Raw genomic sequence first — 25,259 nt, 5'->3', positions numbered from 1 at the left:
AAAAATAACTGCCCTGATCATTGTGGGACCAGACAGGTGTTTCTTCACAGGGCTTTGCTGCCCGTGAGCACTGACTGATGCCACATCACTAAATCACTCAGTTATCCTCAATGGCTGTTTATGAGCCATCTCCTACCGTGGCCTTTCACTGTTCTGTCCTGTAATTGCCTGACTGTGTTGAGCTTACGTGGCCTGATGAAATAACAGCACTCATTGTAACATTTAATCCTGTCAGACATTTCTTTGAATACTGATAGACTTGTGATTGCGCAAAAGGAAATGCTTCAAATGAAACCTGTAAAGACCAGTTTAGAAAAAAGCCTCAATGTAATCTTTTGTTAATGTTTAAAATGTTCAAATATTGTAAAATAGCTGACGTTCTATTTTGGATTATTTTCAATCAGAATAGCAAACACAGACAAACTGAAAGATGTAAGTAGCAAATGCTGCAGAGGATGGAGCCTGTGCTTTAAGTGATAGGAACACATTGTGATCTATGTCAGCTCATGTCCCCAGGCTCCTGGGTGGAACAAGCCCAGGAAGCTTGTGGCTGTCACCATTTTTAGGTTCACTGTTGCCGCTCAACATGTCTGAATTAAATATGAATGCGATGATTTTCGCCGTGACTTTTCTGCTGTATGATCACTTTATTCCTTCCCTCGGAATCTTACAATCCAGAATCTTGCAGTGGGACACTTAAAAAAATGTTGCATTTGGTAATTGAGATTAGGTACAACATGCAACCTGAAATAATCTTGTGAGCTCAGCTCAAAGCTGGCTATACATTGACGATGCTGGCAGTTGATGTGTGGAGGAGACCTGTAGCTTAGCTGCTATCCGTGCTGCTTCCCCATGATGTTTCCGACCCCGTCCCCTTCCCTCCACTACTCCCACTCAACCCTTCTCTCCCTCCACCTGCCACGACTCCTATCCCTTCCCGACCCCCCCACGGCTTCATGCTGCTCCTCCCTTCACATTCTCCATCATGCCCACCGTGGTAGACGCCGTCGGCTGTCATACAGCACCCACCCTGACTGCCCCTTCCCCCACTCTCGCCGCAAGGCCCACCGGCCCTCACTCACGGGAGCCAACCTTTCCTCCTTCACCCACATTCCCACCCAACCCATCTGCCCACCACCTTCCCCCCCCTCATCTCCCCCACACTCCCACCACTAACTGCCCCTCCACATCGGTCTGCAGAACATCCGCTTATTAATCAACCAGTTCCTCTCAATCCATGACCTCACCGTCGAGGAAAACATTGACACCCTCGCCCTCACTGAAACCTGGGTCACCCCAGGCGACAGCTTCCCACTAGTCGAGGCCACACCTCCGGGTTACACCTCTCACCAAACTCCATGGCCTAATCGCCGTGGAGATGGTGTGGCTCTCATCTCCCGGTCCCCCCTTGGCCTTTCCACTTACTCTTCCAGAACCTTCCCCTCCTTTGAACACCTTACCCTCTACCACCCCTCCAGGCTTTCCCTCAAAATTCTCCTTGTTTACCGTCCCCCCAAGCCTTCCCCACCTTCCTTTCGGACATCTCCACCCTCCTATCTTCCCTCTGCTCTGCACGCCTCCTAATCTAAGCGATTTCAGCCTCCAGTTCACTCCCTCCTTTTCTACCTCTGCTGACTTCTCTTCCCTCCTCTCTTCCCTTAACCTCTCCCTCCATATCCACTCCCCCACCCACAACCGTGGCCATCCTCTTGATCTGGTGATCACCCGTGCCCTCACCATCTCGGACATCACCATCACCGACAAAGTCATTTCGGACCACCACTTCGTCTCCCTTCATTACCTCCGTACGTACCCCTTCCCCCTTCTCAACCCTCCACCATCACATAATGTCCGTGGAAAAAAATGTCTTCCCTTTTCCTCTCCACTGCCCTGGAGTCGTCTGAACTCCTACCCCTCTGGCCCTCACTGACCGATCTACCCTCCTTGCTCTCTTTTCTCCACAACTCCCTCTCCATTCTAGACTTCCTTGCCCCCCTCACCTCCCGAACTGCCTCATACTCCCGTAAATCCCCCTGGTACACCAGCCATCTCTGTTCCCTCAAGGCACAAGTGCGAGCTGCCGAACGCGCCTGGACCAAATCCAAACTAACGGACTATCGGCAGATTTGGCTTCATCATACAAAGACCTACCCCTGCACTCTTGCCTCCGCCAAATCCTCCTTCTACTCCAAGGTTATCTTGGAGGCAAAGGACAACCTCAGGCTTCTCTTTTCCAACACAAACCATCTCCTCCGTCCACCTTCCCACGCCTCACCCATCCTCTCCTCAAACTCCAACTGTGAGGAGATGCTAGACTTCCTTGAATCCAAAACTGAGGGGATACGTTCAGCCACCTCTGCCCTGTCTGCCGCCCCCACATCACCTCTCCCTCATGACCCACACCCCACCCATCCTCCCCTATACTCCTTCAACCCTATCTCTCCCTCCTCCCTCACCGCCATCATTCCCAAACTTAAACCCATCATCTGCTCCCTCGATCCCATCCCCACCTCCCTCCTCATCTCCCAGCTCCACCTTCTGGCCCCTCTCCTGCCCAACATAATCAACCTCTCCTTGTCCACCGGTGCCCATCCCGCTAAAAATAACCGTCATCACCCCCATCCTGAGAAAAAACCTTCCCTGGGCCCATCCTTACTCTCCAGTTACCGCCCCATCTCTAACTTCCCATTCCGCTCCAAGGTCCTCGAACAAGTCGTTGCATCCCAGCTCCGCTCCTTTCTTTCTCGCCATTCCCTCTTAGAACTCCTCACATCCAGCTTCTGTGCTGCCCATAGCACGAAAACAGCCCTGGTCAAAATTACTAATGACATTCTGAACATCTGTGATCAGGGCTCCCTCTGCCTCCTTTCCTCCTCGACCTCTCTGCCGCCCCACTGTCGACCACTCCATCCTCCTACACCGCCTCTCTCTTTACTTAATCTTCGGGGACCACCCTTGCCTGGATCGAATCCTATCTCTCTCATCATCTCCACTTTGTTGCCTCTAACGGTTTCTCCTCCAGCCCCCGCACTGTCACGTCTGGCATTCCCCAGGGCTCTGACCTTGGCCCTCTCCTCTTTAATGTCTACATGCTCCCCCTTGGTGACATCATCATGGGGTCAACTTCCATATGTAGGCAAGTAACACCCAATTCTACCTTTCTGTCTTCAACGTCATCTCCAGGACCACTGCTGTCCTGACAGACTGCCTGTCGGACATCAAGTCCTGGATGAGGGCAAATTTCCTACAGTTGAATGTGAACAAGACTGAGGCCCTCCTGATTGACTCGCGCCAGCGCCTCTGTACCTCAGGCTCTGGCAGCATCAACCTCCATGGTTGCACACTTCAATTCACCAAGCCAGTCAGGAAACTAGGTGTCTTGTTCGACCCTCAAATGTCTTTTCTTCCCCACATCCAAACCATGACCCACTCTGCCTTCCCTCATCTCTGTAACATCGCCCGACTCCACCACTACTTCACCCCTCAGGCCGCTGAAACTCTTGTTCATGCCTTCATCACCTCCGGGCTCGACTATGCAAACGCCCTGCTTGTCGGCCTTCCCAACTCCTCCCCCACAGGCTGCAGATAATCCAGAACTCTGAAGCCCGTGTCCTCGCCCGCACCAAACTCCACGATCCTCATCTCACTCATTCTCGCCCGACTCCATTGGCTCTCTATCCTTCAGAGGATAAGAAGCCCTACGTGGCCTCCCCCACCCTACCTCTGCGACCACCTAACCCCCTACCCACCCGCTTCCTCTGCTCAGCCGGCTCCAGCCTTCTCCACGTCCCCCGCCCCACCATTGGCGGGAGAGCCTTCAGCCACTCTGCCCACAACCTCTGGAATTCCATCCCCCAATTACTCTGCCTCGTCCCCTCCTTAGCCTCCTTCAAGTCCTGCTCTTCCTTCCTCTTCGACCATGCCATCGGTCACCCCCCTTCCCCTCCCCTCCCTTCTCGCTCCCTGACCCCAGCTCGGGTCTGAAATGCTGTACACTGTCCAGCGCCTTGGGACGTTCTCCCGACATGAAAGGCGCTATACAAATGTATTCCTGTTGTTGTTAATGGTTAGCGGATTCACCTTGCAAGCGAGAGGACCTAGGTTCCATTCCCAGCAGGGCAAAATGATGGGCAAGTTTCCTTGCTCCACACACCTCTTCACCTAGCAGTAAATAGGAACCCATTTGTTAGTTGATTGGCAGATCGCTTTTCCGGGGGAAATAATCCCTTCCAAAAATTAAATAAATAATAATAATTTGGTCACTGAATCCAAGACTGTGGAGCACTGCTGTGTGCAATTGGCTGCCTCGTTTCACCTACAAAATATACAGTCAATTCACTTTTCAGTATATGCTGTGAAGCACTTTGAGAAGTTTCGAAGACGTGATAAGACGCTATCAGATGCAAGGATTATATTATAACAACAGAAGCATAGGATCAGGAGGATTGAGTCTGCTCACTATTATTTCATGGCTTTTTATATTATAATCCCATTTCAACACTTTTCTCCATATTCCTTAATACCCTCAATTCACTACCTGCCTAACTATCTTCCCTCCCTCCCTCCCTGATTGTCTGTCTGATCCATATTCTCATTACCCTCTAAAAACGTTGCAACATGAATGGCAATTTGTGCCCCTGAAGATTGTGGCTGTGTTTGTTCTCCTGCCCAACACGCTACATTTTACACTCCGCCTGCTTGGTCAAGACCTGTAGTTGTAATGTGTGGACCAGGCGGTGTGTAACGTTAACCTGGTCAGGTAAACATATTATATGTAACAAGACTTTTCATGACCCTATAGAACAACCCAGGACAAACGCAAGGTTTTGATGCCATTTTTACAGTGCTGACTAACAGTCTGAAGGTCAAACAAGTACAGAATAGAAATCTCTGCTATTCTTGTGCTCCTGGGTACGGCTCAAATGCCAATACTGTTTAGCAAATTGTGGATTGTGGTCCAGGTTGTGGTCCAGTAAATTGTATTTCATGCATGCCTGGAGCAGGACAGGGCAAAAGTGCCACAGGATCTAGTCAAGTGATAGCATCTCTGATCTGCACTAATGCGGATTTGTTTTTTAAGAAAGAAAAGTCTGTGTTAACTTACCCCATTGTTTGAATTATTACTCTAAAGGAGCATAGATTGGACTGATATAATGGTGCTACTGTTATTGTGACACTCCTTGTATAGTGAAATTCCTATTCCAGTGAAACATCTGCTGTCATGAATTTACTTATAGTGAAAAGATGTACCATGATCATGCAAAGTGTTAAAATCCTGGATCAGATCAGTGTTACTTTGGTTAATACCTAACCATGACGACAGTTATGCTTGGAAAGTGCATCATTTTACAACAGCAGCAGCTTGCATTTAAATAGTGCTTTTTTGCATAGAAGAACATTTCACTGAGCATAGGAGAGGGGTAAGGGGTAGGAGACGAAAGGTGTGGTCAAAGAGGTAGGTGTTTCGAAGGGATGCTGAAAGTTCGACTGCTGATGGGGCAGAGAGTATGAGGGAGGTCATCAAATGGAGAATTTGGAGTGAAGGCAATGGGTGAGGAAGTGGGGGCTGGAGGAGATTTTGCAATAGGGCTAGAAGGGATGAGGACCTAGAGGGATTTGGATGTCAGCACAGAAATCTGAGGGATAGGAAACTTGTAGAACCTGGCAAGGTTTGGACCGAACCAAGTGTGGAAGAGACTTCAAATGTGAAGTTCTGAATGTACTGGAGCTTGTGAAGGTTAGAGTTTTGGAGGCGATGGTTAAAAGATGGTCCTTATAGAACCATACAAATTTACAGTACAGAGTAAGGCCGTTCAGCCTACTGTTATAAATGCCAGACTAACAGGTCAAGCCATCATTACATCACTGCTTGCAGGCTGCACAAGCATAATATGTGCAAGAAACACCTTTGCTTAGAGTGGATGCACGGCAGGCGGGAAGTGACCTATAACATTGAAACTTTTTAACGTGCTTCCTAGGTAATTGCTGTCAAGTTAAGTGACCTGAGTCTAAATCCTTCCAATCAAGCACATTTATAGTAATAATTCCTGAAGCCTCTGCTTTCTTGAACAAACTATCAGAAGCATCCTGATGGGTGAATCACTAACACAGTCACAGCATGTTTACACAGATACCTTTTATTCTGTAATAACATCCGCTGTGTAATTAGAACCTCAGATCAGCAATCTTGTCACTTCAAAGTTCCATTGAGACGATCGCAAAGCCTTGTTCTGTTTTGTTTAAAAAACAGACCAAATAAAGCTGCTGCTGAACAGTCTGAACTTTTCTAAAGAAAGTAACATCTTAAATCCCTTCTCCATCTGTCTGTCTCATGTTTTTCTGACAAAACCTCCTCCTGCAGTGGCTTTTCCTGTGTTTATTCGGAATTGAGTATTGGTCTGTTCGTTTGATAGCATTGTTTTCTGTGCAAGTAAATGTATTGAATAAAAGACTAGGGGTAAAAAAACTCAATAAATTAGATTTAGACAAGAAAGCTGTTGTAGTTCAGTGATGATGAAGAGCTTTGCATTGCCACCCCCAATGGAGGAGAAACTGTTGAAGATATCAGGAGGATATAGTAATAATAATCCTTGTATTTGATATAGTGCATTATCATGTCATTGAGATGTCTCGAAGGGCTTGACAGAATATACTGGAAAGTAGATTGACTGTGTATATTGAGGGCAAACGCGGCAGCCAATTACGCTCAGCAGTGTCCCACAGTCATGGTTTGAGGGATTATTACCCCCGGAAAGTGATCCGCCATTCGACTATCAACTGGGTTCCTACTTAATGCCAGGTAAACAGGCAAGTGGAGTAAAGAAACTTCCCTGTGGTTTTTAAAAGCAGCAGGTATTGTAAGAGAGTGAGTGAGCTGGGCTGACTCATCGGAGCAGCCCTGACTGAGCAGTGACAGTCCATGAGCAAGAACCACCAATGCCCTGACTGGGGATTTCCAGTCACTAATAGGCGGCTGTATCACATTGCATTAAGGAGGAAATGAGCAGTGTTTTGCTTGGCAGCCATTTGTATGTACATCAATAGGAATCTGCAGCTGCAGAGGCTGCAACAGTTCAACACGTTGCTGGATTCCCACAGATAAAAGAGCATGCGAAGGCACACTGGGTCACTGACTGTGCTCTTGTGCTCATTACAACCCCAGTGACAAATCCAATCAGAAACAGTGCTATTCCATCAACATGCAAGGATTCTATACCATCGTCAAGCCGGATAAAGTCTGCCAATTCTGGAAGAGGAGCAGCTACAGACAGACCAAATCGAGATTTAGGAATGAATTTTGCAGTACAGCTTCTTGGGATTTCTAAATCAAGAAATCTGGAAGCCTGTGATGACGACTGTAGAACACTACTCGGTGTATTTTGGAGGGTGCTAGGTTCCCTAGAGGTGGCATGATCTGTGGAAAGTACTTTCAGTTACCACATGTCCACACTTGGAATTCTTAATTTAAAAATTCTGTAAAGTTGACCCCTGAATGAGGACTTCCAGTCACAAGGATAAGCTCAGTTGGGGATAGAGTTAATTCCAACACAAAACGTAACCCTTTTCAATTGTTGTGCTAATTGCTCATCCCTTTCCATCCTATCGTTGGTGGCCAACCACTGTTCTCCTGCTCTCTGGATTTCTCTTCTAATTTAAAGCCTCTTTGTCTCACTTCCTTACCCTTTTCCTGACATGAAAACGCTGATAACAAGTATCTTTTGCAGTGTGCTTTTGATCAAGATCCATAACTCTCGATGCTTGGTGCTTCCATATCAAAATTCTAAAGCATTTTGAGTCAACCTTTGCACATTCATGTTGCTAACATCTGGCTTCAGGTAGACTGCTGAAATAGTGTCATCTAGGGTAAGTGCAAACCTAATGTCTGAATAGGTTCAGGCATCTCAGAAGCGCGGAGCAATTAAGAAACAGACCGCAGTGCCCAGCTTTCTGCTAGCAAGTGAGTGTTCTTATTTGGAAAAGCAGCTTCAGACTCCTAAGTGACCACTCAACAACCAGAGAAATGTAAAACATTTTGTGCTTAACAAAGTTGCACGATTAAGAACTTATTTCATTGCTTAACATCTGTTCAGTCACTTTTGTAAAATGCTTTGAGATTTTTATTTAAAAAGCACTTTATAAATGCAAGTTGTTCATATGTGAGACTATTTGTTAAAAACCCTTCCTTTCGATATAGTGTTTGTGATGTTGAAACATCTCAAAAAACCTTCACAGGTAATTGCGACATAGTATAATGACTGAATGTTGTAGCCAATTTCCAAACAGCAAGATCCCCTATGAATAGCCAATTTTTCTGGAGGATTGGTGGTCAGGGCACTGGGAGAAAATTCCTTCTCTTTTCAAATTGTGTCATGGGATCTTTAAAGTCCACTTGAATTGTCAGGTGGGACCTCGGTTTAACATCTCACCTAGAGGATGGCGCCTCAGGTAATGCAATGTTTCCTCCAGTACTGCACTGGAGTTCCGGTATAGATTTCAGCCTGAGCTCACATGGATGGTGTGTGAGTGGGTTACTGCAGCCTATATTTATCGACGTTCCACTCAACTGCCTTCTCTTAGCCACTTTTCCCTCAAGGAATGGTGGTTTTGTGGTGAATGTATTTGCTGTTAATAGTAGCAGTACGTGGACTATTTTCATCAAAGCGTGGATATAGGGTGAAAGTGTTGATCTTTCAACATAGTCTGGTGACTTGTGAGACCACTCCTGTGCCTGGAAAGAGGCCAGCCAATTGTAGACAGACAAATATTCGTGGCTAAGGGAGGCTGGTGGAATTGAAATGTGAAACAATTGGGTAAAGTTTGACGTTTCAAAATGCGATTATCAGGTTAATTAACATCAGGAATGCGTTATGAAACACTGTAAACCTTACCCAAATATTGCCTAATGCAGGATTGAGTGAGCAAGCATTGGATTTCCGTTCGACTATTAGGTTTACACGCTCACTTAATTCCCTTGCAGGTTGTATTGCCAAAGGCTTGGCCCAGCGCCTCACCCAGACAATGACTTATTCCATCATTGCTGAGAAGACTTTGGGGAATGAGTTGGACTCATTCTGTCACTAGCTGTGCGCTGTGATATAATGAAATTCAGCAGCCTGAAGGAGAACTCCTGCGCAGTTGGCTTATAAAGTTTCAAGATTTTGTTTAGCCACTCCCAATGAAAGTCTCCCTAAAACACATTGGAATCTTTCCCAGGTCATTGATAACTCGGTGCTTTCCTATAAGAGGTAATTTAGTAATTTCTTCTACCTTGGGTTGCATTAAAAAATTATAATAATCCTTGCACTTGATATAGCGCTGGTCACATCCGGAGGCTGTCTCCAAGCACTTCACAGGATTTACTGCAACGTATAGTGACTGTATTTTGTAGGTGAAAATACAGCCAATTTGTCCACAATAATGTGTCATAAACATGAAGTAAATGTCAATTTTATCTGGGGATCTCTGGCCACTCCCTTCTAGTTTTGAGCAGTGACATGGAATCTTTAATGTCCATCTGAACAGGCAGGCAGGACCTTGACGGCATTTCCAGCAATGTACATACTCCCCACACTGTATTGTAATTTCAGCCGAGACAATGTAAATTCAAAGTGCTGACATGGGGTTTGAACCAATTGCGCACAGCAATGTCCCACAAACAGTCGTGGATTGAAAATGACCAATTTTTATTATTCTTTTGTTTCTTTAGAGGGACTTGGCATTCAACTCTCCTGCTTCTCATGTTAGGTTCGATCCCCAATCAGAGTAAGGGCTGGTTTGCAGTGTCTACTCATTGCACAGGAGAGACCACAAGCCACGACAGAGGTTACAAATTAACCAGCAATTCAGGGACATAAAGGCAAAAGATGAAATCAATTTAAATTTTAGGCACAAGTTCAGTGTTAAAGAATGGCAAAGTTGTGACCATTCTGCAGTTGGGCTCACAGCCGAACAACCTCAAGGGATGTGCACTAACAGCCTTGCCCTCCTGCACTTAATCACAGTGAATTTCAGGGCATTGAGCTTCAGGTAGTAATTGCTCTGAGTATCAGGCAGTAATTCCTTGCCTCCTTCAAGACCTGTCTCAAGACGCTCTTCTTCGACCGTGCCTTCGGTCACCCTTCTACCCCAATGTCTTCAAGACATCTCGAAGCACTTCAATTTATTTATCTCTATGTGCAGAATTCTCTTCTTTGTTTTGAAATTGATCTCGCATTTATTTTCTTTTTAAGTTGTTCTGACTGGCGTAGGTCTGTGGTACCTGGAATAGAACAGACTAAACCTGTTTTCATTGGCAATAAGAAGGTTGAGAGGGGATGTGACCCATGTTGAAATGCTCAGAGGCATAGATAATGTAACTGTAAGCCGGTTATTTGATTCAAATTGTGTTGCAGAACTGGGCACCAGATGCAAAGTGAACGGCCTCAAGCAAGAACCAAACTTCAAAATGTTCCTACATAGAAATAGGTAGTCAGTGTGCCAATGTTAACCTCTCAATGCAGCACTATTAACTCCTTTGGTGCATTACTATTAACCCTTTCAAAGCAGTACTGCTAAGCCCTTCAGTGCTGCGTTTTACACCCTCCCAATGCTGTGTTATTAACCTCCTTCTTGCTGTGTTATCAGCCACTATGATACTGGGTTACAAATCCGTACAGTATTGTACATTAAACTTTCAGTGCTGCCTTACTAATTCGTTCAATGCTGAGTTTATGCTGCCGGGAGCAAAGTGGATTTAGACGTCCTGGCTCTAAAGGCTTAGCCTGAGGTGGAGGAGGTAAAATACTGCTCAGTCTGGTGTTCAGAGACCAAGCAGCAGTTTGTAAAGGCTGATGAAGCACATTTATTGACATGTGTGCGTTCCAGTCAACAACTGTAAATGAACAATGATCAGCGATTAAGCCATAGTAGTTGCACTCTTAACATTGGGGCATGGATGGATAACCGAGTAGAATTTACTGTGTATGAGTATACATTGAAATCAACTCACTGTTTGGACGTGATCTGAGTGAGTGTTATGCATCCGCGTGACGTTCTGTAGGACGTCTGATGCTAGTGGAAAATGGATGATCTGTTTAAAGAAACATGTGATGTTATTCCAGTTGCAAATGGTTTGTGATGAAATTGGCCTCAATCAGCTGGGAATGTGGCAATAAGAAACAGCAGGTCTTACAGTCCTGTAATTGCTGAGGTACTGGGCATTACTCTGTGTTTGTGTTGCTATGCCTTCCTCAGCGATCTTCGTGTCACTCTGTTACTCATAGTTCTTTGTGTTGCTCTGCACTATGCAGTTTTACCCATTTAGACATTGCTCTAATGGCTTCCTTTGGTCCAATCAGGTGGCAACAGTCTTCAAAGTCGTCTGGGTTGTCAAGCAACCTGCAGTCGTCCGGTGCCAAAGCTGACGCACTCAGGGAAGAGATGGAGGAAGCCGCGAACAGAGTTGAGATCTGCAGGGTACCCAGTATTATTGAACATTAACAATCCACACACCTGAACACACTTATGCCTGCTATACACACATAAACTTCTACACACTATAACCATCTGTACACAATTCTGCACACAGTCAACATATACACAAAGCTTAAGCACTGTTTAGATAGTCAGGTAAAATGTACCTCCGCTATTTTTCCACTGCACAGGAGATGAGATCATCCACTAACCACTCAGTTATTTTCGGAGAATAATTGCCAGTCAGGTAAAGCCCAATGCTGCACTATTCATCTGATATTGGCCCAGACACTGGTTACATGAGCAGTGATTGGGAAGAATAAATGAGCGCGGGAGTATGGTTCTTCAACACAACGGCCATTGTAACTACCTTGTTAGCTGCAAACCTTCATTTGAATCCCAGTGTCCACCACAACGTTAACCCAAACCCCATTTATTGTTTCTAATGTACACAGTTTAGTCTTGTCTGCATTTCAGAGTTTCCCTGCTTATCGTCTAGAGTTTGTAGCCTGTCACTCCCGTTATTTCTGCACTGTGTGATTGCAAGAAGCCAGAGTCCTATTTGACCACGGCTTTGCAGAAGTTATTTAAGAGAGGGTTTTAAGGAAGAGAGGGTTTCAGACAAATACACACAGTTCCTGTGTATACAGCAGCGGGAAAGTGACCAGTTTCAAGTCGTATCTCATACCCATCTGACTGAGCCAATTAACATCCTGTTTCCAGTGAAGCACTGTAACAGAAAGCCAGATGCGTACTTCTGTTCCTCAACACATTAGCTGGAGCATGTTCACAACCTGATACCTGGTCTGGGAATCTGTGCTCTCGATGACAAGGTGGAGGAGGTTGATTTATTTCTGGGTTGATCACCCAATTCTGTATTCATGTTCCAGTGAGTTGACCAACTCATGCTGATCTCTGTAGTTATTCGTGTCCAAGTCACGCTGCTCAACCCAGATTTGCACTCCACTGATTCCACCAGGAAAGCGGACTCCAAACCCGTGACAAATAGCAGTTTCAGCAGTCAGGCTGCTCGTAATTACAAGTGTGGATCAGTCATCTGCACCAACAGTCAGAGGTCAGTTTGTCTGCCAGAGACCAACAGTCCTTCTTGTTTCTGGAGCAGCCAAGATGGGCGACTGACATATTTCACCAAGCAGCTTTCTGAAAGCCTGACACCGTCTTTCTGAAAAACATCACTGGAATTGATATCAAAGTGGCAGGAAAAATAGCTTGTCCTTGCATCCTTATAAAGTGCTGCGATCAGTATTAAAACACCTACTTCCCTCTAAGTAGGTGTTGATGGTGTTGGGCCAATGCTCAAAACACTGAACGCAAAGCAGAATCGTATTAAACTGCAGTCACAGAGCACACGGTCAGATCACCTTTTAGCAAACTCAGTGTTAACCCTCTTCATAGAGGCGTTGCATGTTACATACCCATGAGTGTCCGCTCCAAACAGAGAGGTGCCTTTGTTTAGGGTCAACTCATGGGCATACAACTAGAGATAGCGTTCTAGGTAATTTGCATTCACTCCCCAGAGGGAATGGAGTGCGTAGCAAACCTTGTGCTCTCACATGCACGGTCAACACAGATTACTCTCACAGTTGAATCCAGAGCTGACAAAAATACTGTGTGAAGTGATGACCATGAAGAGATTAGATGTGTTGCTGTGTCCTGTGTTGTTCCTAGGTCTGCTTCCTGTGTTGTGTCTGTTTGCCACCTTTAGTCAACCTATCGTGAGATAGCTTCACTGGTTTGAAATAACACATAAACAAACAAATCTCTCTTATCACTAAATGATAGGTAGTAGCAATTTAATACAAATCCCAAGTATAATACAGCATTTGCAAAGTTAAGAGAAGGTTTGATGAGCTGTTTTTGTTGATGTTAAACTTCACCTTGTCGGAGCATCCTTTATACACCAAATACTAAATGGGGACGTTCAAATGATTTCTTAAGTACTTCCATAACAAGCGAATGCCAAGGCTATTGAGGGAGAAGTCTGACACTGCCAATCTCAGCTCCCAGTCTCGTGCCCACTAATCGCCAATGTCTGTCTCCCAAAAGGTACGAGTTTAAAAGTTGCTGAGTCTCAGACACTTGAAGGATGTTAGAGATGGGCAGGCTGCAGCACAAATTCACTTGGATGGCACCAGATCCGAGACGTATGATGAGAGGCCGGCTAAATTGGGGCTTTTGAAGTATTAAATTGGAGGATCTTATGGTAATGAAGCCAGACAGAGAGCTAAGGTTACTTGCTCACAGGCACTTAGTTTATCAACTGAGGGAAAGTGACCTTTGCTGGGGAAGTGGTTCTGAATTGTCTATGTTTTTCAGCTGGAGTCACTCAGGAGACACAGGCTGTTCACACTGCATTGGTTCAGTAGCTAGCTGTGAGGGCAGTAGTCTCACTGTAACAGCAGACCCCACAACTCACTGTCCTGTGATGTCAGAAAACAGCAAGGTGTTACTTTCCGATCACTGGTGACATTCTTTCTGAAACTCAGCAACTTCCAGGAGCAAGTTAAATGCACTCTTTCAGGTCCTGCTTCTATATTTAAAACACATTCCAAATCAGCCCTCGGTAGCTTCCCAAACAAGATTAAATAGGAGGTGACGAAGTTGGTGAGAAAACACCATGGTTTATGAGAAATAATTTGTTTCATGGCAAAGACAAAACCAAATTGAATTTAAACTTGGCGTTGTGTAACTCACTAACACATTTCCATTTTTCTGTCAACTACAGGATCAGCTGGCAGCGGATATGTACAGTTTTGTGGCCAAAGAAATAGACTATGCAAATTATTTTCAGACAGTGAGTACTATTGAATATAAGGATTCTTACAAAAATCAGACTCCCGATAGCAGGGGTGCAAACGTTATGTTTTATTTCCAGTTCCTCTGATCTGAACTCATCAACCTCATTATTTATATGTTTAAGTTGTTCTCCTGTTTGCTTAAATTCTCCTGTTAAATTAAATTCTCACAACAGAACATTTTACTTTCAGATGGCACTGATCACATACTTCAACCCGATCATCATTTCAGGCAGTCAAATCACACTGCCTTCACCTCCCTCAATGCCTGCTAAGTACATAATTTGTGCCTCTTATTGTGGGTGTCTTCCTTGTGTAAAACCCTGTCTGTGTCTGCAAGGCAATCCTTCAGCATCAGTTGCAGAATAGATCGTTGTCGCTTATTAAGTACAGTTCTGTTGAACTCTGCCACCTGTGATGTGCAATATACCCCGATAGCTCCCCACTGTCAATAGCAAAATAAATCTGCTAGGTTCCTGGTGCCTTCACCCTACCAACTCCTCCACAAAGAAGCAGATTAACAAGTTACTCACTTAAAATTAGAGTTAGACTAGGATCCAGCTCATAAGCAATCCAGTACGTTCACCAACACTTCATAGGTTTCAATTAGTGCCCTATAATTTTGTTCCATTACATACTGATTGCATCATTCCCTGTTGTGTACACCCCTCACTGTGACTGTTACAGCATGAAGCTCCCATCCCCACTGCACTACCTGGACCCAAAACCCGCTAACCACTCAGTGGATTTACACAATATATATTGTTATATAAAAAAACTCAATCTAGGGTTCAGATGATTCCTGTAAACTGCTCAAAGCTTCTCAGTAATAGCACGTGCAGTTGTTGAGCAGACACCAGCGTTGGCAAATGTACCAAATACTCCCCATGCAATCCTAGAATGTTACAACACTGAATCAGGCCATTCAGATCATTAAGTCTATGCCGGTGTTTTTCTCCACACGAACCACATAATCTAATCCCTGCTCGTACTCCATAGCCTTGAATAAGATTCTTGTTCAAGCATCTTTTTCGCTTTTAAAAAAATTGATGGGCTCTGCCTCGTCTACATGTAACTGTCACTGCAGTAAAAAGTGCTGACAATTAGCTGATGAGGAATCATGTTAGTGTTGACTTGGGCTGAGCCTGTTTCAGGGGCAGAGAGAATATCTGTGACTCCCATGGGATCTCAGTAGTGCCGCAGAGTCACACCACTGACGGACACACTTCCACACCTTCCCTCCTCCCCACGCTCTGGCCTCGGCTGCGCTCCCACCAACTCGTCCTTCTTTCCTCCTCAGGAGTCTTATCTCCCAATTTGATCCTCTTGGGTTCTTTGACTGAATGACACTTGAAACCATTCATGGTTTCGTTCATGGCTGCCATTAAGTCTTCCCCAAATACTGATGCAGGTAAAATCAGTACCAGTGGTTGATCACCTTTCATCTGACTTTTCCAAACTGAAAGCCTCCTCCCCCACCCACAACTCAATCGCCTGATATCACAGAGTACGTCTGGCAAATTGACCAGAATTCAGTGTAACAGTGACGTATTAATCTCCTTCCTATCGCTTCTTAATGTTGCAACAAAACCATCATCAGATCTGAGTCTATCAGTGGCTGCTGATAGCACAGTTGCCTGGCCCACCACAGAATCTTAACTCAGAAAACCTGTTACCTGTTTCTCCCATTGCATAAAATTCATGATCCAAGCACCATTATTCACCACTTGCTGCTGTTCATCCACTGCTGATGGGAAAACCTGTAGTCAACTGGGGAACCAGCCATAATGTAACAATTCCTCCCCACAGTGTAACACTGCCTCCACCATTATGGGGAATGATGTTTGCCAACCTCTGCAATCTCAGCCATTCCCTGGTCCACACCCTTCTTCATCAAGTCTTCAGATTTCAAACAAGTCTTCTCCACTTCAGCATATGCTGGTGGGTCAGGGCCAGCATTTGTTTCAGTGTATCAGACTTTGGGTTGTCAAATAACAGCGAGTCTAATGAACAGACACCTAATGCAAGTTACGGATGGAAGTTTCAATAACTTTTTCTTTGGCACCTAATCTGATTGTAAATCGTGTTTTCCCAGTTAATAGAAGTACAAGCGGAATACCACAGAAAGTCCCTGTTACTGTTACAGAGCATACTGCCACAAATCAAAGCCCAGCAAGGTAAGACCTGCTCCTGATTTAGAAATGTGGAACGTTTCTGTACGGAAGCGGGAGGGAGGTGGGTGGGGTGGGCATGTTTTTAAAAATAAAATAAAGGTGATTAGAAAAACAGCTAGTGGTCGCACAGACATGATTACTTTATACGCAGTCAAACAATTCCAAACCCTAATGTTTGCAGCTGTTCCATAACATCTATCTCGTCTCTGTCTATTTGGTCTCACAGACTCTAATTGACACTCCAGTGCAGTACTTGGGGAGCACTGCATTGTTCTTTGGATGAAACGTTAAACCACCTTTTTGTTCAGTCCCATGACATTGTTTTAAAAGAGAAGAGTTTCTCTCCGTATCCTGACCAACAATCCCACTGATAAACTCGATCACTCACTTCATGGCTGTTTGTGGGACATTGCTGCGCACAAATTGGCTGCCTTGTCCACTTCCAAATTACACAGACACGATGCTTTAAGGAAACTTTAAAGTGCTTTGGCACATTATCGGCAATATGGCCACAATATCAAATGCAAGGATTATTTACGATTATTAAGGGTAATCATTATAAAACATAGCTGCTTTTATCTCCTGCTGAAGAGGCCTGGATAGAGAAGCCCTCGTTTGGTAAATCACTGGAGGAGCATCTGACAGTGAGCGGACGGGACATTGCTTTCCCGGTGGAGGCCTGTGTGACAATGCTACTAGAGTGCGGGATGCAGGAAGAGGTAACATATTTCCTTCATTGGTCGGGTTACCTCAGAGAATGTCTAGCAACTATCAGAGCTCTTAGCAAAGCAACCTCACTGTGGCAGTGGGGGATGGGGGAGGCTTTGGACAGGGAAAGATGTTCATCACTGGTAGCAATAGCTTCCTCTATCTAGGGGGAATGGCATCTATGGTGGGGGAAAATAGAATTTATCAACTTGAACCTTTGCAGATAATTAGGATGGTCAAACTCAGTGTCTGTATAAAATTAATTATGGTAATAACATAGCAGCGTGGGGACTTTGCAAAACATTAACCAGGATAAAGTGATGACAGTTGTTCTGTCAGGCTGTGAAATCACTGATCAATTTCCTCCATATCTTACTACTTAATCACCAAATTATCCTCATTATAAAAATCTTCTTCCCCACAATAACACGGTAACCTTATTGCTAAAGCCTTCTCTGTTCAGGCAACACAGGTTAATTAGTTGTTCGTTCCCCCAGCTGCTGCAAAACTTTTTGGGAGAGTGTTGCCTCTCACAGTCACTGTGTGGCTAGAATAATGCATTGTACCATTGCTGAGAACCAAGTATCTGCTTGGGGGGATTGAGATTGCTGGAAAGCCTGTGATTGACTGAACTGTGTGATGCTGTGTGATCGACACTGACTAGCGTCTACTCTGTAGGGCCTGTTCAGGGTGGCAGCCTCAGCTTCCAAGCTGAAGAAGCTGAAGGCCTCTCTTGACTGTGGCGTGCTGGATGTGCAAGAGTATTCAGTAGACCCGCATGCTGTAGCAGGTATGTACCAGAGCACAAGTCCGACAACAACAACTTGCACTTATGTAGCGCCCTCCACACAGGGTAGCGTCTCAGAGCCTTTCACATCCGGAGAATATCACAAAGAGCTTGCCATTTTCTGGCTGACAACAACAACAAGATTGCATTTATAGAGCGCCTTTCACGTCAGGAGGAGCTGATGGGGAGGAGGTGAAAGTTGACCATAGGTGCAGTCAAAGAGATAAGTTTTGAGGCGTACCTTGAAAGAGGGGAGGAAGGGAACAAATTGGAGGAACCTGGGAATGGAGTTCCAGAATGCGGGAGCCAAGTAGCTGACAGCCCACCTGTTGTGTGGAGTAGGCCAGTGTCAGCCGAGCAAATGGAATAGCCAAGTTGGTTTGAGTGAAAGAGGGTAAGGGTGGGTGAGACCACAGAGGAATTTAAATGTGAGAACAAGAATATTGAACTTGGTCCTCTGGTAGATGGGAAGCCAGTGGAGATGAGCAAGGATGTGGGGTGATCGGCTCACAGAGTACTTAAAAGGAATTTTAATGCAATAGCAAAATATATGAAATATATATTGTGATTAACCTGAGTCACAGCTCAGAGACCCAGCAAACCCATTCACTGACTGACACCTGGAGCCAAGGAAACTTTAGCCACGTGTTTAACAGCACATATCTGACATTACTCACTGTGTTTTCGATCCTAATTATTATTGTGGGAGGTAAAGTGAAACCCTGACTCACTACACTAAACAATTATATAGCTGGTGTCACTTATACAGCTCAAAATATTTGTGGATAAATTATTAACTTTTAAAACTTGTTTTGATTCTGTTTCCGATGTCATGTTGAACAGGCGTCAAAAACTGTGCGATATTCAGACTGCTCCTCAGTTTAAGCAGTTAGGTTTTATTTAATGAATGTTTCTTGCAAGTTTATTGTTGTTGTTGATTTCCTTGGAAATTAATTTGATGAAATAAGGCTGAATTTCAATCAAATTCCTTTGAAGTACCCCTGGCCGGTGCATAACATTATATTTGAAAACATTTTATCCGTTTATATTTATAGGGAGGATGGTTTGACTATTGCTGTTTCTGTTGTTTACCTCTGTGCCTTGTACGTACTGTGTTATTCAGGAAATTGATTTTTAACATTTAAAGCAAGGTTTCTAGTTGCTAATTTTCTCCCTTCCTTCCTCCATGAAATCAAGAGCTGGAACCCTGACTGATTCTATTCCCCTCTTTAACCCAGCTATACTTAGGCCAATTGTAGGCTTAAGTTTTGAGGCGTACCTTGAAAGAGGGGAGGGAGGGAAACAGCTGCAATCAGTTAACTCAGCACAAACCAGCGAGCGAACAATCCTGGAACCATGCTGTCTGTGTGCCGTGCTGCACTGGGGATGTCTTTACACGTTCTGTCATTGGCAGATAGTCTTTGCGGGTGTTCTGCAGTGCTATCCAGTTACTGCAGCAATCCACTCCCTTCCACCTGTTGCCATATCCACGCTAAATCCTTGCTGCATTAGTTAAATGGAAGTTTGTCTTCATTTCATTAGGAGCTCTTAAGTCGTATCTCCGAGAGCTGCCAGAGCCTTTGATGACTTTTGAATTGTATGAGGAGTGGATACAAGCATCAAAGTAAGTATTTATTAACAAGCTCTTTCCTTCCATAAGCATTTCAAGGCCACTCAGTGTCAGTATGGTGATTAGGACAATGCTTTTGTAGCAATTGTAGTATTTGCCTCGTTAATGGGGATAGGAATTGTATTAATACTGATTGTAGTAGAGTAGTTATATTCTTACGCAGAGCAGTGATTTTTACTTGGGGGTAATCATTGTTACTTCGGATAGTATTGCTGAGTATTAGTTGTCTTCTTACTGATGGCAGTAAGTTTATGTGGCAGCAAGTGACACTGCTAGGGGTAAGAGGATCCAGCTTGACACCTGAAATTCCCTGTTGGAGTCAATTGTCCCAGGGAAACTTAATGGACACAGGACAGAAATGGATATTTATGCACATAAGCATTCTCACAAACACACACACACACTTTCACAACAGCACACTCACATCAACAAAATGATGAGATGAGCAAGTAATTTATCGGTTGATTTCCAGTCAGTGCATTTTTATTAACTCCAAACCCCTCCCAGCTAAAGTACAGGCACATTTTGGGAAGTGGTGCTATACCGATGGGGTGTGCAAGTCGCTCTGTTTCTCTTTCTGTTTTAAATGACCAGCATCCAGGACCCTGACAAGAGGTTACAGGCTCTATGGAACGCATGTGAGAAGCTGCCCATGGCAAATTACAACAATTTCAGGTTAGTCAGGCGAGCTCCAAGCCTGTATTGTATGTAATTATTACAATTTATTTCAATGCTTTTTCTACTTAGCCGTGAAATAGGTAATTGAATGTGGGGAGGGAATTGCGATTTCCAAAACTGGTGCTATTGAAGGAAAACCTATCGGAGTAGGTGATTAGATATATTGACTGTCTGCCTGATGTAATGTCATATCTGGGCCAGGGTGGGGGAGCCAGGAGTCCTGGCGCTAGTACCGCACTAGTTATCCACCTCCTTGTTACTACTTCACATTGTGGTAGTAATAATCTTTGCAATTGATGTAGAGCCTGTAATATCAAAGCACTTCACAGCTAATTGCTGACAAGTGTAATGATTGTGCATTTGTCAGCAGACAATTTACGCACAGCAACATCCCACAGAGTCATAAATTGATCTTAAACTTCATCCCCTCCTGTTCTCGAATCTCTACTGTATCGATGGAAAAATAGGACCAAGTGCAATATCCAGGATAATGCTGGCCTTTCCCTCTCACACTAATTGAAAGGACAATTGAGGGGCAGTAAGGGTAACAGTTACAAAATTAATTTGAAATAATCCCTCTTTGAATTGCCATTCTTCTACAGATACCTGATAAAATTTTTAGCCAAGCTCACGGAATATCAAGATGCAAACAAGATGACGCCGGGCAACATGGCAATAGTGCTGGGACCCAACCTCCTCTGGAGTGCAACTGAGGGGTAAGATGTGCTGCCCACAAAGCCAACTTGCTGCTTCTAATTAAACCTAGAAATTAATCTGGGCATACCGTTTTATAAACTTACAGCTACTACCTTATACTACAGTCACTGCTCTGTGCAACAGACACACTCACTGATCCCAGCTGGGGATACAGTCTCAAGTTATGGGTACCTATGAGCAAATTTCCTACAGCTGAATGTGAACAAGACTGAGGCCCTCCTGATTAGCTCGCGCCAGCGCCTCAGCACCTCAGGCTCTGGCAACATCAACCTCCATGGTTGCACACTACAAGTCACCAAGCCAGTCAGGAACCTGGGTGTCTTATTCGACCCTCAACTGTCTTTTATCCCCCACATTCAAGTCATGACCCGCTCTGCCTTCCCTCACCTCCATAACATCGCCCAACTCCACCACTACCTCACCCCTCAGGCCGCTGAAACTCTTGTTCATGCCTTCAGCACCTCCAGGCTCAACTATACAAACGCCCTGCTTATCAGCCTTCCCACCTCCTCCCTCCACAGGCTGCAGACAATCCAGAACTCTGAAGCCCGTGTCCTCTCCCACACCAAACTCCGTTATCCCATCTCCTCCACTCTCGCCCGACTCCACTGGCTCCCTATCCTTCAGAGGATCCAGTTCAAAATCCTGGTCTTCACATACAAAGCCCTCCATGGCCTCACCCCACCCTACCTCTGCGACCTAACCCCCCCACCAACCCGCCCGTTCCTTCCGCTCAGCTGGCTCTGGCCTGCTCCACATCCCCCGACCCACCCGCCCCATCATTGGCGGGAGAGCCTTCAGCCACTCTGCCCCCAACCTCTGCAATTCCATCCCCCAGTCACTCCACTCACCCCCTCCTTAGCCTCCTTCAAGTCCCGCCTCAAGACCCTCTTCTTCGACCATGCCATCACCACCCCCCCTCACCTCCCGACCCCAGCTCGGGTCTGAAATGCTATCTCTGTCCAGCGCCTTCGGATGTCCTCTCGTCGTGAAAGGCGCTATACAAATGTAATCTTGTTGTTGTGTTACAGTCACTGGTATGTAGCCCAAAGAAAATTGTCCCACTCACTCACTCTGGTCACATACTCAAGCACACTCTGTGGGCATCAGCAGTGACTGGATCAGATATAGAATTTAGATTGTATTTTACTGTGTTTCTTCTCTTTAGCCCTGCTCCCCTCCCCATCACACTATGTAAAGTCTGCTCCCCTTCCCCCATGACTTGTGATGTTTACTCCCCTCCCCCACACTGATTGATGTGGGGGTGGGTGGCAGTTGGACTCTGATGTCAGTGGATTTTCTGGCACTGTCTTAGGTTTTGTGGCCCGAATTGCTTTCTCTTGTGTTTTCATTTCTAAAATTCAGTGTTGTGCAGATCATTCAGATGCTGCAATTTGTTCTTTTCCTCGTGTAGGTCTATGACTGAAATGATGACAACGGTCTCCATACAGATTGTGGGAATCATTGAACCCATAATTCAGAATGCCGATTGGTTCTTCCCAGGAGGTAAGTGTGTTTAAGTGTATTCCTCATGGTTGATCTGCACACTTCCTCCCCACTGACTTCTTGTATGCAGATTTTAACTACAAATTTTCTGTGAGCGATAGGGAGCCAGGGTCCACATTTTCTAACTCTTTACTTTCCTCCAAAGTAATAATTCAGGCTCCTGGCCAGCCCAGTCTCTCACCTCTGAGTCCTGGGTTTAGAGCCAGCCCATGCTGAGAGGATGGAGGGGCATCAACTCTCCTTGCTGGCTATAAGGATCCCCTATAAAATGATTTGGAGCACATTCTCAACCCGAGTGATAGTTAGAGTCAGTGTGCTGTGAATATGAATGGACCCGTTCGATGGCATGGTGATGAGTGGAAATGGAACATTCGCACTGATCAATTGAGGGTGATCTCTATACAATGCTCCTGGGAGAATGGAGAGCTGAGTTTAAAGTATTATTAGGGCCAAGTGGGAAGAGGTTTAGTCTGAATGCAGGTGGACAGCAATTGATCTGGTAAATGATGTTCACAAGATCTAGGCTTTCTTTCCTCAGCACCCGATCAGTGCAGAATACACACAGTAAAAAGGAAAGATTTTTTTTTAAAAAGCAGCACAGCCCATTAATATCTTTGATTTTCCAATGTCTCACTTTTTACGCAGTGAGTTGTTACGGTGTGGAAAGCACAGCCTGAAAGGGTGGTGGAAGCAGATTAAATAATAACTTTCAAAAGGAATTGAAAGTACATTGTACATTGAACGTTCTGTGAGCCATGTTTCTTGTGAAGCAGATATTGAATTTAACGTGACTGGATGTTATGGGAGCCCAGTGCACACCAACCACAACGCCAACTACAACTCCATGCCTTCCCCGGACATGGATCACTCTGAAAGGAAGCAGCACGACCAGGCCCGAAGGCCCCTCAGTGTCGCCACGGACAACATGATGCTGGAGTTTTACAAGAAGGATGGGTGTGTACCGCAACTTCCGCTTGTCTCATCTCATTCCTCCAGCAGCTGCGAATCGACAAATTAGATTGTTTTATAGTTTCTGCAAGAACTGGAGTGAAACGATGTACAAGGCAATTACTAAAGTGGGGAACGAATAAGAAGCAGAGCTTCAATAGACTCAGAAACAAAGTATGTCTCAGTGATTAGAGATGTTTAGATCATAGAGGGCTTTTTATTTTAGATGTTTGGTGGAAAACAAATTCAGATTTGAGGAATAGAACTGAATCCAGATTTTTTTTAATCTTTGTTTTTAATGTAGCTCATGGCACAAATAACCCTCTTTAGTTTGGTAACTGCTTGAATTAGCTGCTGCTATTCCCGTCCGCAATGTGCAATGTGGCTGCACACCAGCCCGTGCTAATAGTGCACAAGCCTCCATTACTGGCCCTGATCCTGCCTATCTTACATCAGCTGTCGATAACCTGTGTTTGTTTGTTTGTGGATGCACATGTGAGTATGTGAATATTTGAGTGTGAATGTTTGAGTGGATCTGTGAATGTATTCAGCTGTGAGTATACAAATCAAGCGCTTAGAGACATCTTCTGAATGTGAAAAGCATGATAGAAATATAAATTGTGTTCAATAATTGTATGTAGAGTTCTGTAACTTAGCGGTTAGAGCACTCATCTCACACGCTAGAGAACCTGGGTTCGATTCCTGGGCTAGGGCAAACTGTCAAGTGAGTTTCCTTATTCCATACTCCTCTGATAACCTAGCAATAAGTAGGAACCTGGTTGTTAGTCGATTGGTGGATCGTTTTTCCAGGGGTAATAATCACATCAGTTTTTTAAAAATAGTAATTTGGTCACTCAATCCACAGCTGTTTGTGAACACTGCTGAGCGCAATTGACTGCCACATTTCGCCCAGACTTTACAGTGTATTCTGTGAAGCGCTTTGAGAGTCTTGAAAATGTGATAAGACGCTATATATCATATGCAAGGATTATTATGTGTCTGAAGATTATCAATGTGTGTGTGTGTGTGTGTCTGAGCATGGAGAGGGTGAGTGAGTGTGGAAGCGTGAGTGTGTGTAAATATGAAGGCTGGTGTACTAGTGTCTTTGTGAGTATGCAGAGAGGTGGATGTGAGTGAGTATGGTAATGTGAGTGATGGGCTGGGCCAATAGAAAAATGTGTCCGCAATTTTTCTGCGGAATCCGAGACAAACAGCCCCCCTCCGCTACGAGGCAATATAAAAGTGCAAGTTGATTCTTTCTTTACCATCTAGAATTTCAATAAAAGTTAGTTGTTGGCCTGTTGGTTTCAATTGATTCCACTTCAAACACAGTGTGCTCGGCCCCAGCCTCTCGCACTGCCTCAGGCTTTTTGCTCGACGCCGCTGCTCTGGGCAGAGCGGCTCAGGCAGGCATGCGAGGTGCAACGCGAGCGGTAAATGGGCTTCTCTCACCCAGAGGTCCTGCTGGTGAGATTGTCTGTGTTACTCTTCTCTCTGTGTCTGAGCGTGTCTGTCTCTATGTGTCTATGGTGTGTGTCTGAGTTTCTGTGTCTGTCTTTCTGTGTGTGTGTGTGTGTGTGTGTGTGTGTGTCTCTCACTCTATGTTTGAGTGTGTGTGTCTCTCTCTGAGTGTCTGTCACTGTGAGTGTGTGTGTGAGTCTGTGTTTGTGAGTGTGTGTCTGGGTATGGTGGCAGGCCCCGAGAGGCAGGAAGTGGTGACCTCCTGGAGTTTTTCAGCCAAGGCTAATTCCACCCCCCCAACCCCCACCCCCACACCTGAGAGGGCCACCCAATTTTTGTGAAAGAAAACATAAATACTTTTGTTTTGCAACAATCGTAATATC

The 25,259-nt window shown here is 45.0% G+C and overlaps 1 protein-coding gene across 5 annotated transcripts in view; it reads left to right on the top strand.

Moving 5' to 3' along the window:
• Nucleotides 1-25,259, top strand: part of arhgap44a (Rho GTPase activating protein 44a) — a 93,484-nt gene that overhangs the window by 48,349 nt on the left and 19,876 nt on the right. For all 5 annotated transcript variants that reach the window (XM_042342541.1, XM_042342540.1, XM_042342543.1 and 2 more), the window contains exons 7-16: nucleotides 11,337-11,454; nucleotides 14,198-14,266; nucleotides 16,363-16,444; nucleotides 17,033-17,160; nucleotides 17,828-17,939; nucleotides 19,479-19,560; nucleotides 20,161-20,241; nucleotides 20,847-20,960; nucleotides 22,376-22,467; nucleotides 23,241-23,421. In XM_042342541.1, coding sequence (XP_042198475.1) covers nucleotides 11,337-11,454; nucleotides 14,198-14,266; nucleotides 16,363-16,444; nucleotides 17,033-17,160; nucleotides 17,828-17,939; nucleotides 19,479-19,560; nucleotides 20,161-20,241; nucleotides 20,847-20,960; nucleotides 22,376-22,467; nucleotides 23,241-23,421 — 1,059 coding nt within the window. The remainder of the gene's footprint in view (nucleotides 1-11,336; nucleotides 11,455-14,197; nucleotides 14,267-16,362; nucleotides 16,445-17,032; nucleotides 17,161-17,827; nucleotides 17,940-19,478; nucleotides 19,561-20,160; nucleotides 20,242-20,846; nucleotides 20,961-22,375; nucleotides 22,468-23,240; nucleotides 23,422-25,259) is intronic.

Source organism: Callorhinchus milii, unplaced genomic scaffold, assembly GCF_018977255.1.
Source record: "Callorhinchus milii isolate IMCB2004 unplaced genomic scaffold, IMCB_Cmil_1.0 Scaffold20, whole genome shotgun sequence".
Classification (NCBI taxonomy): Eukaryota; Metazoa; Chordata; class Chondrichthyes; order Chimaeriformes; family Callorhinchidae; genus Callorhinchus; species Callorhinchus milii.
Note: the sequence above shows the minus strand (reverse complement) of the source record. Positions and strands in the feature narration are given on the sequence as shown.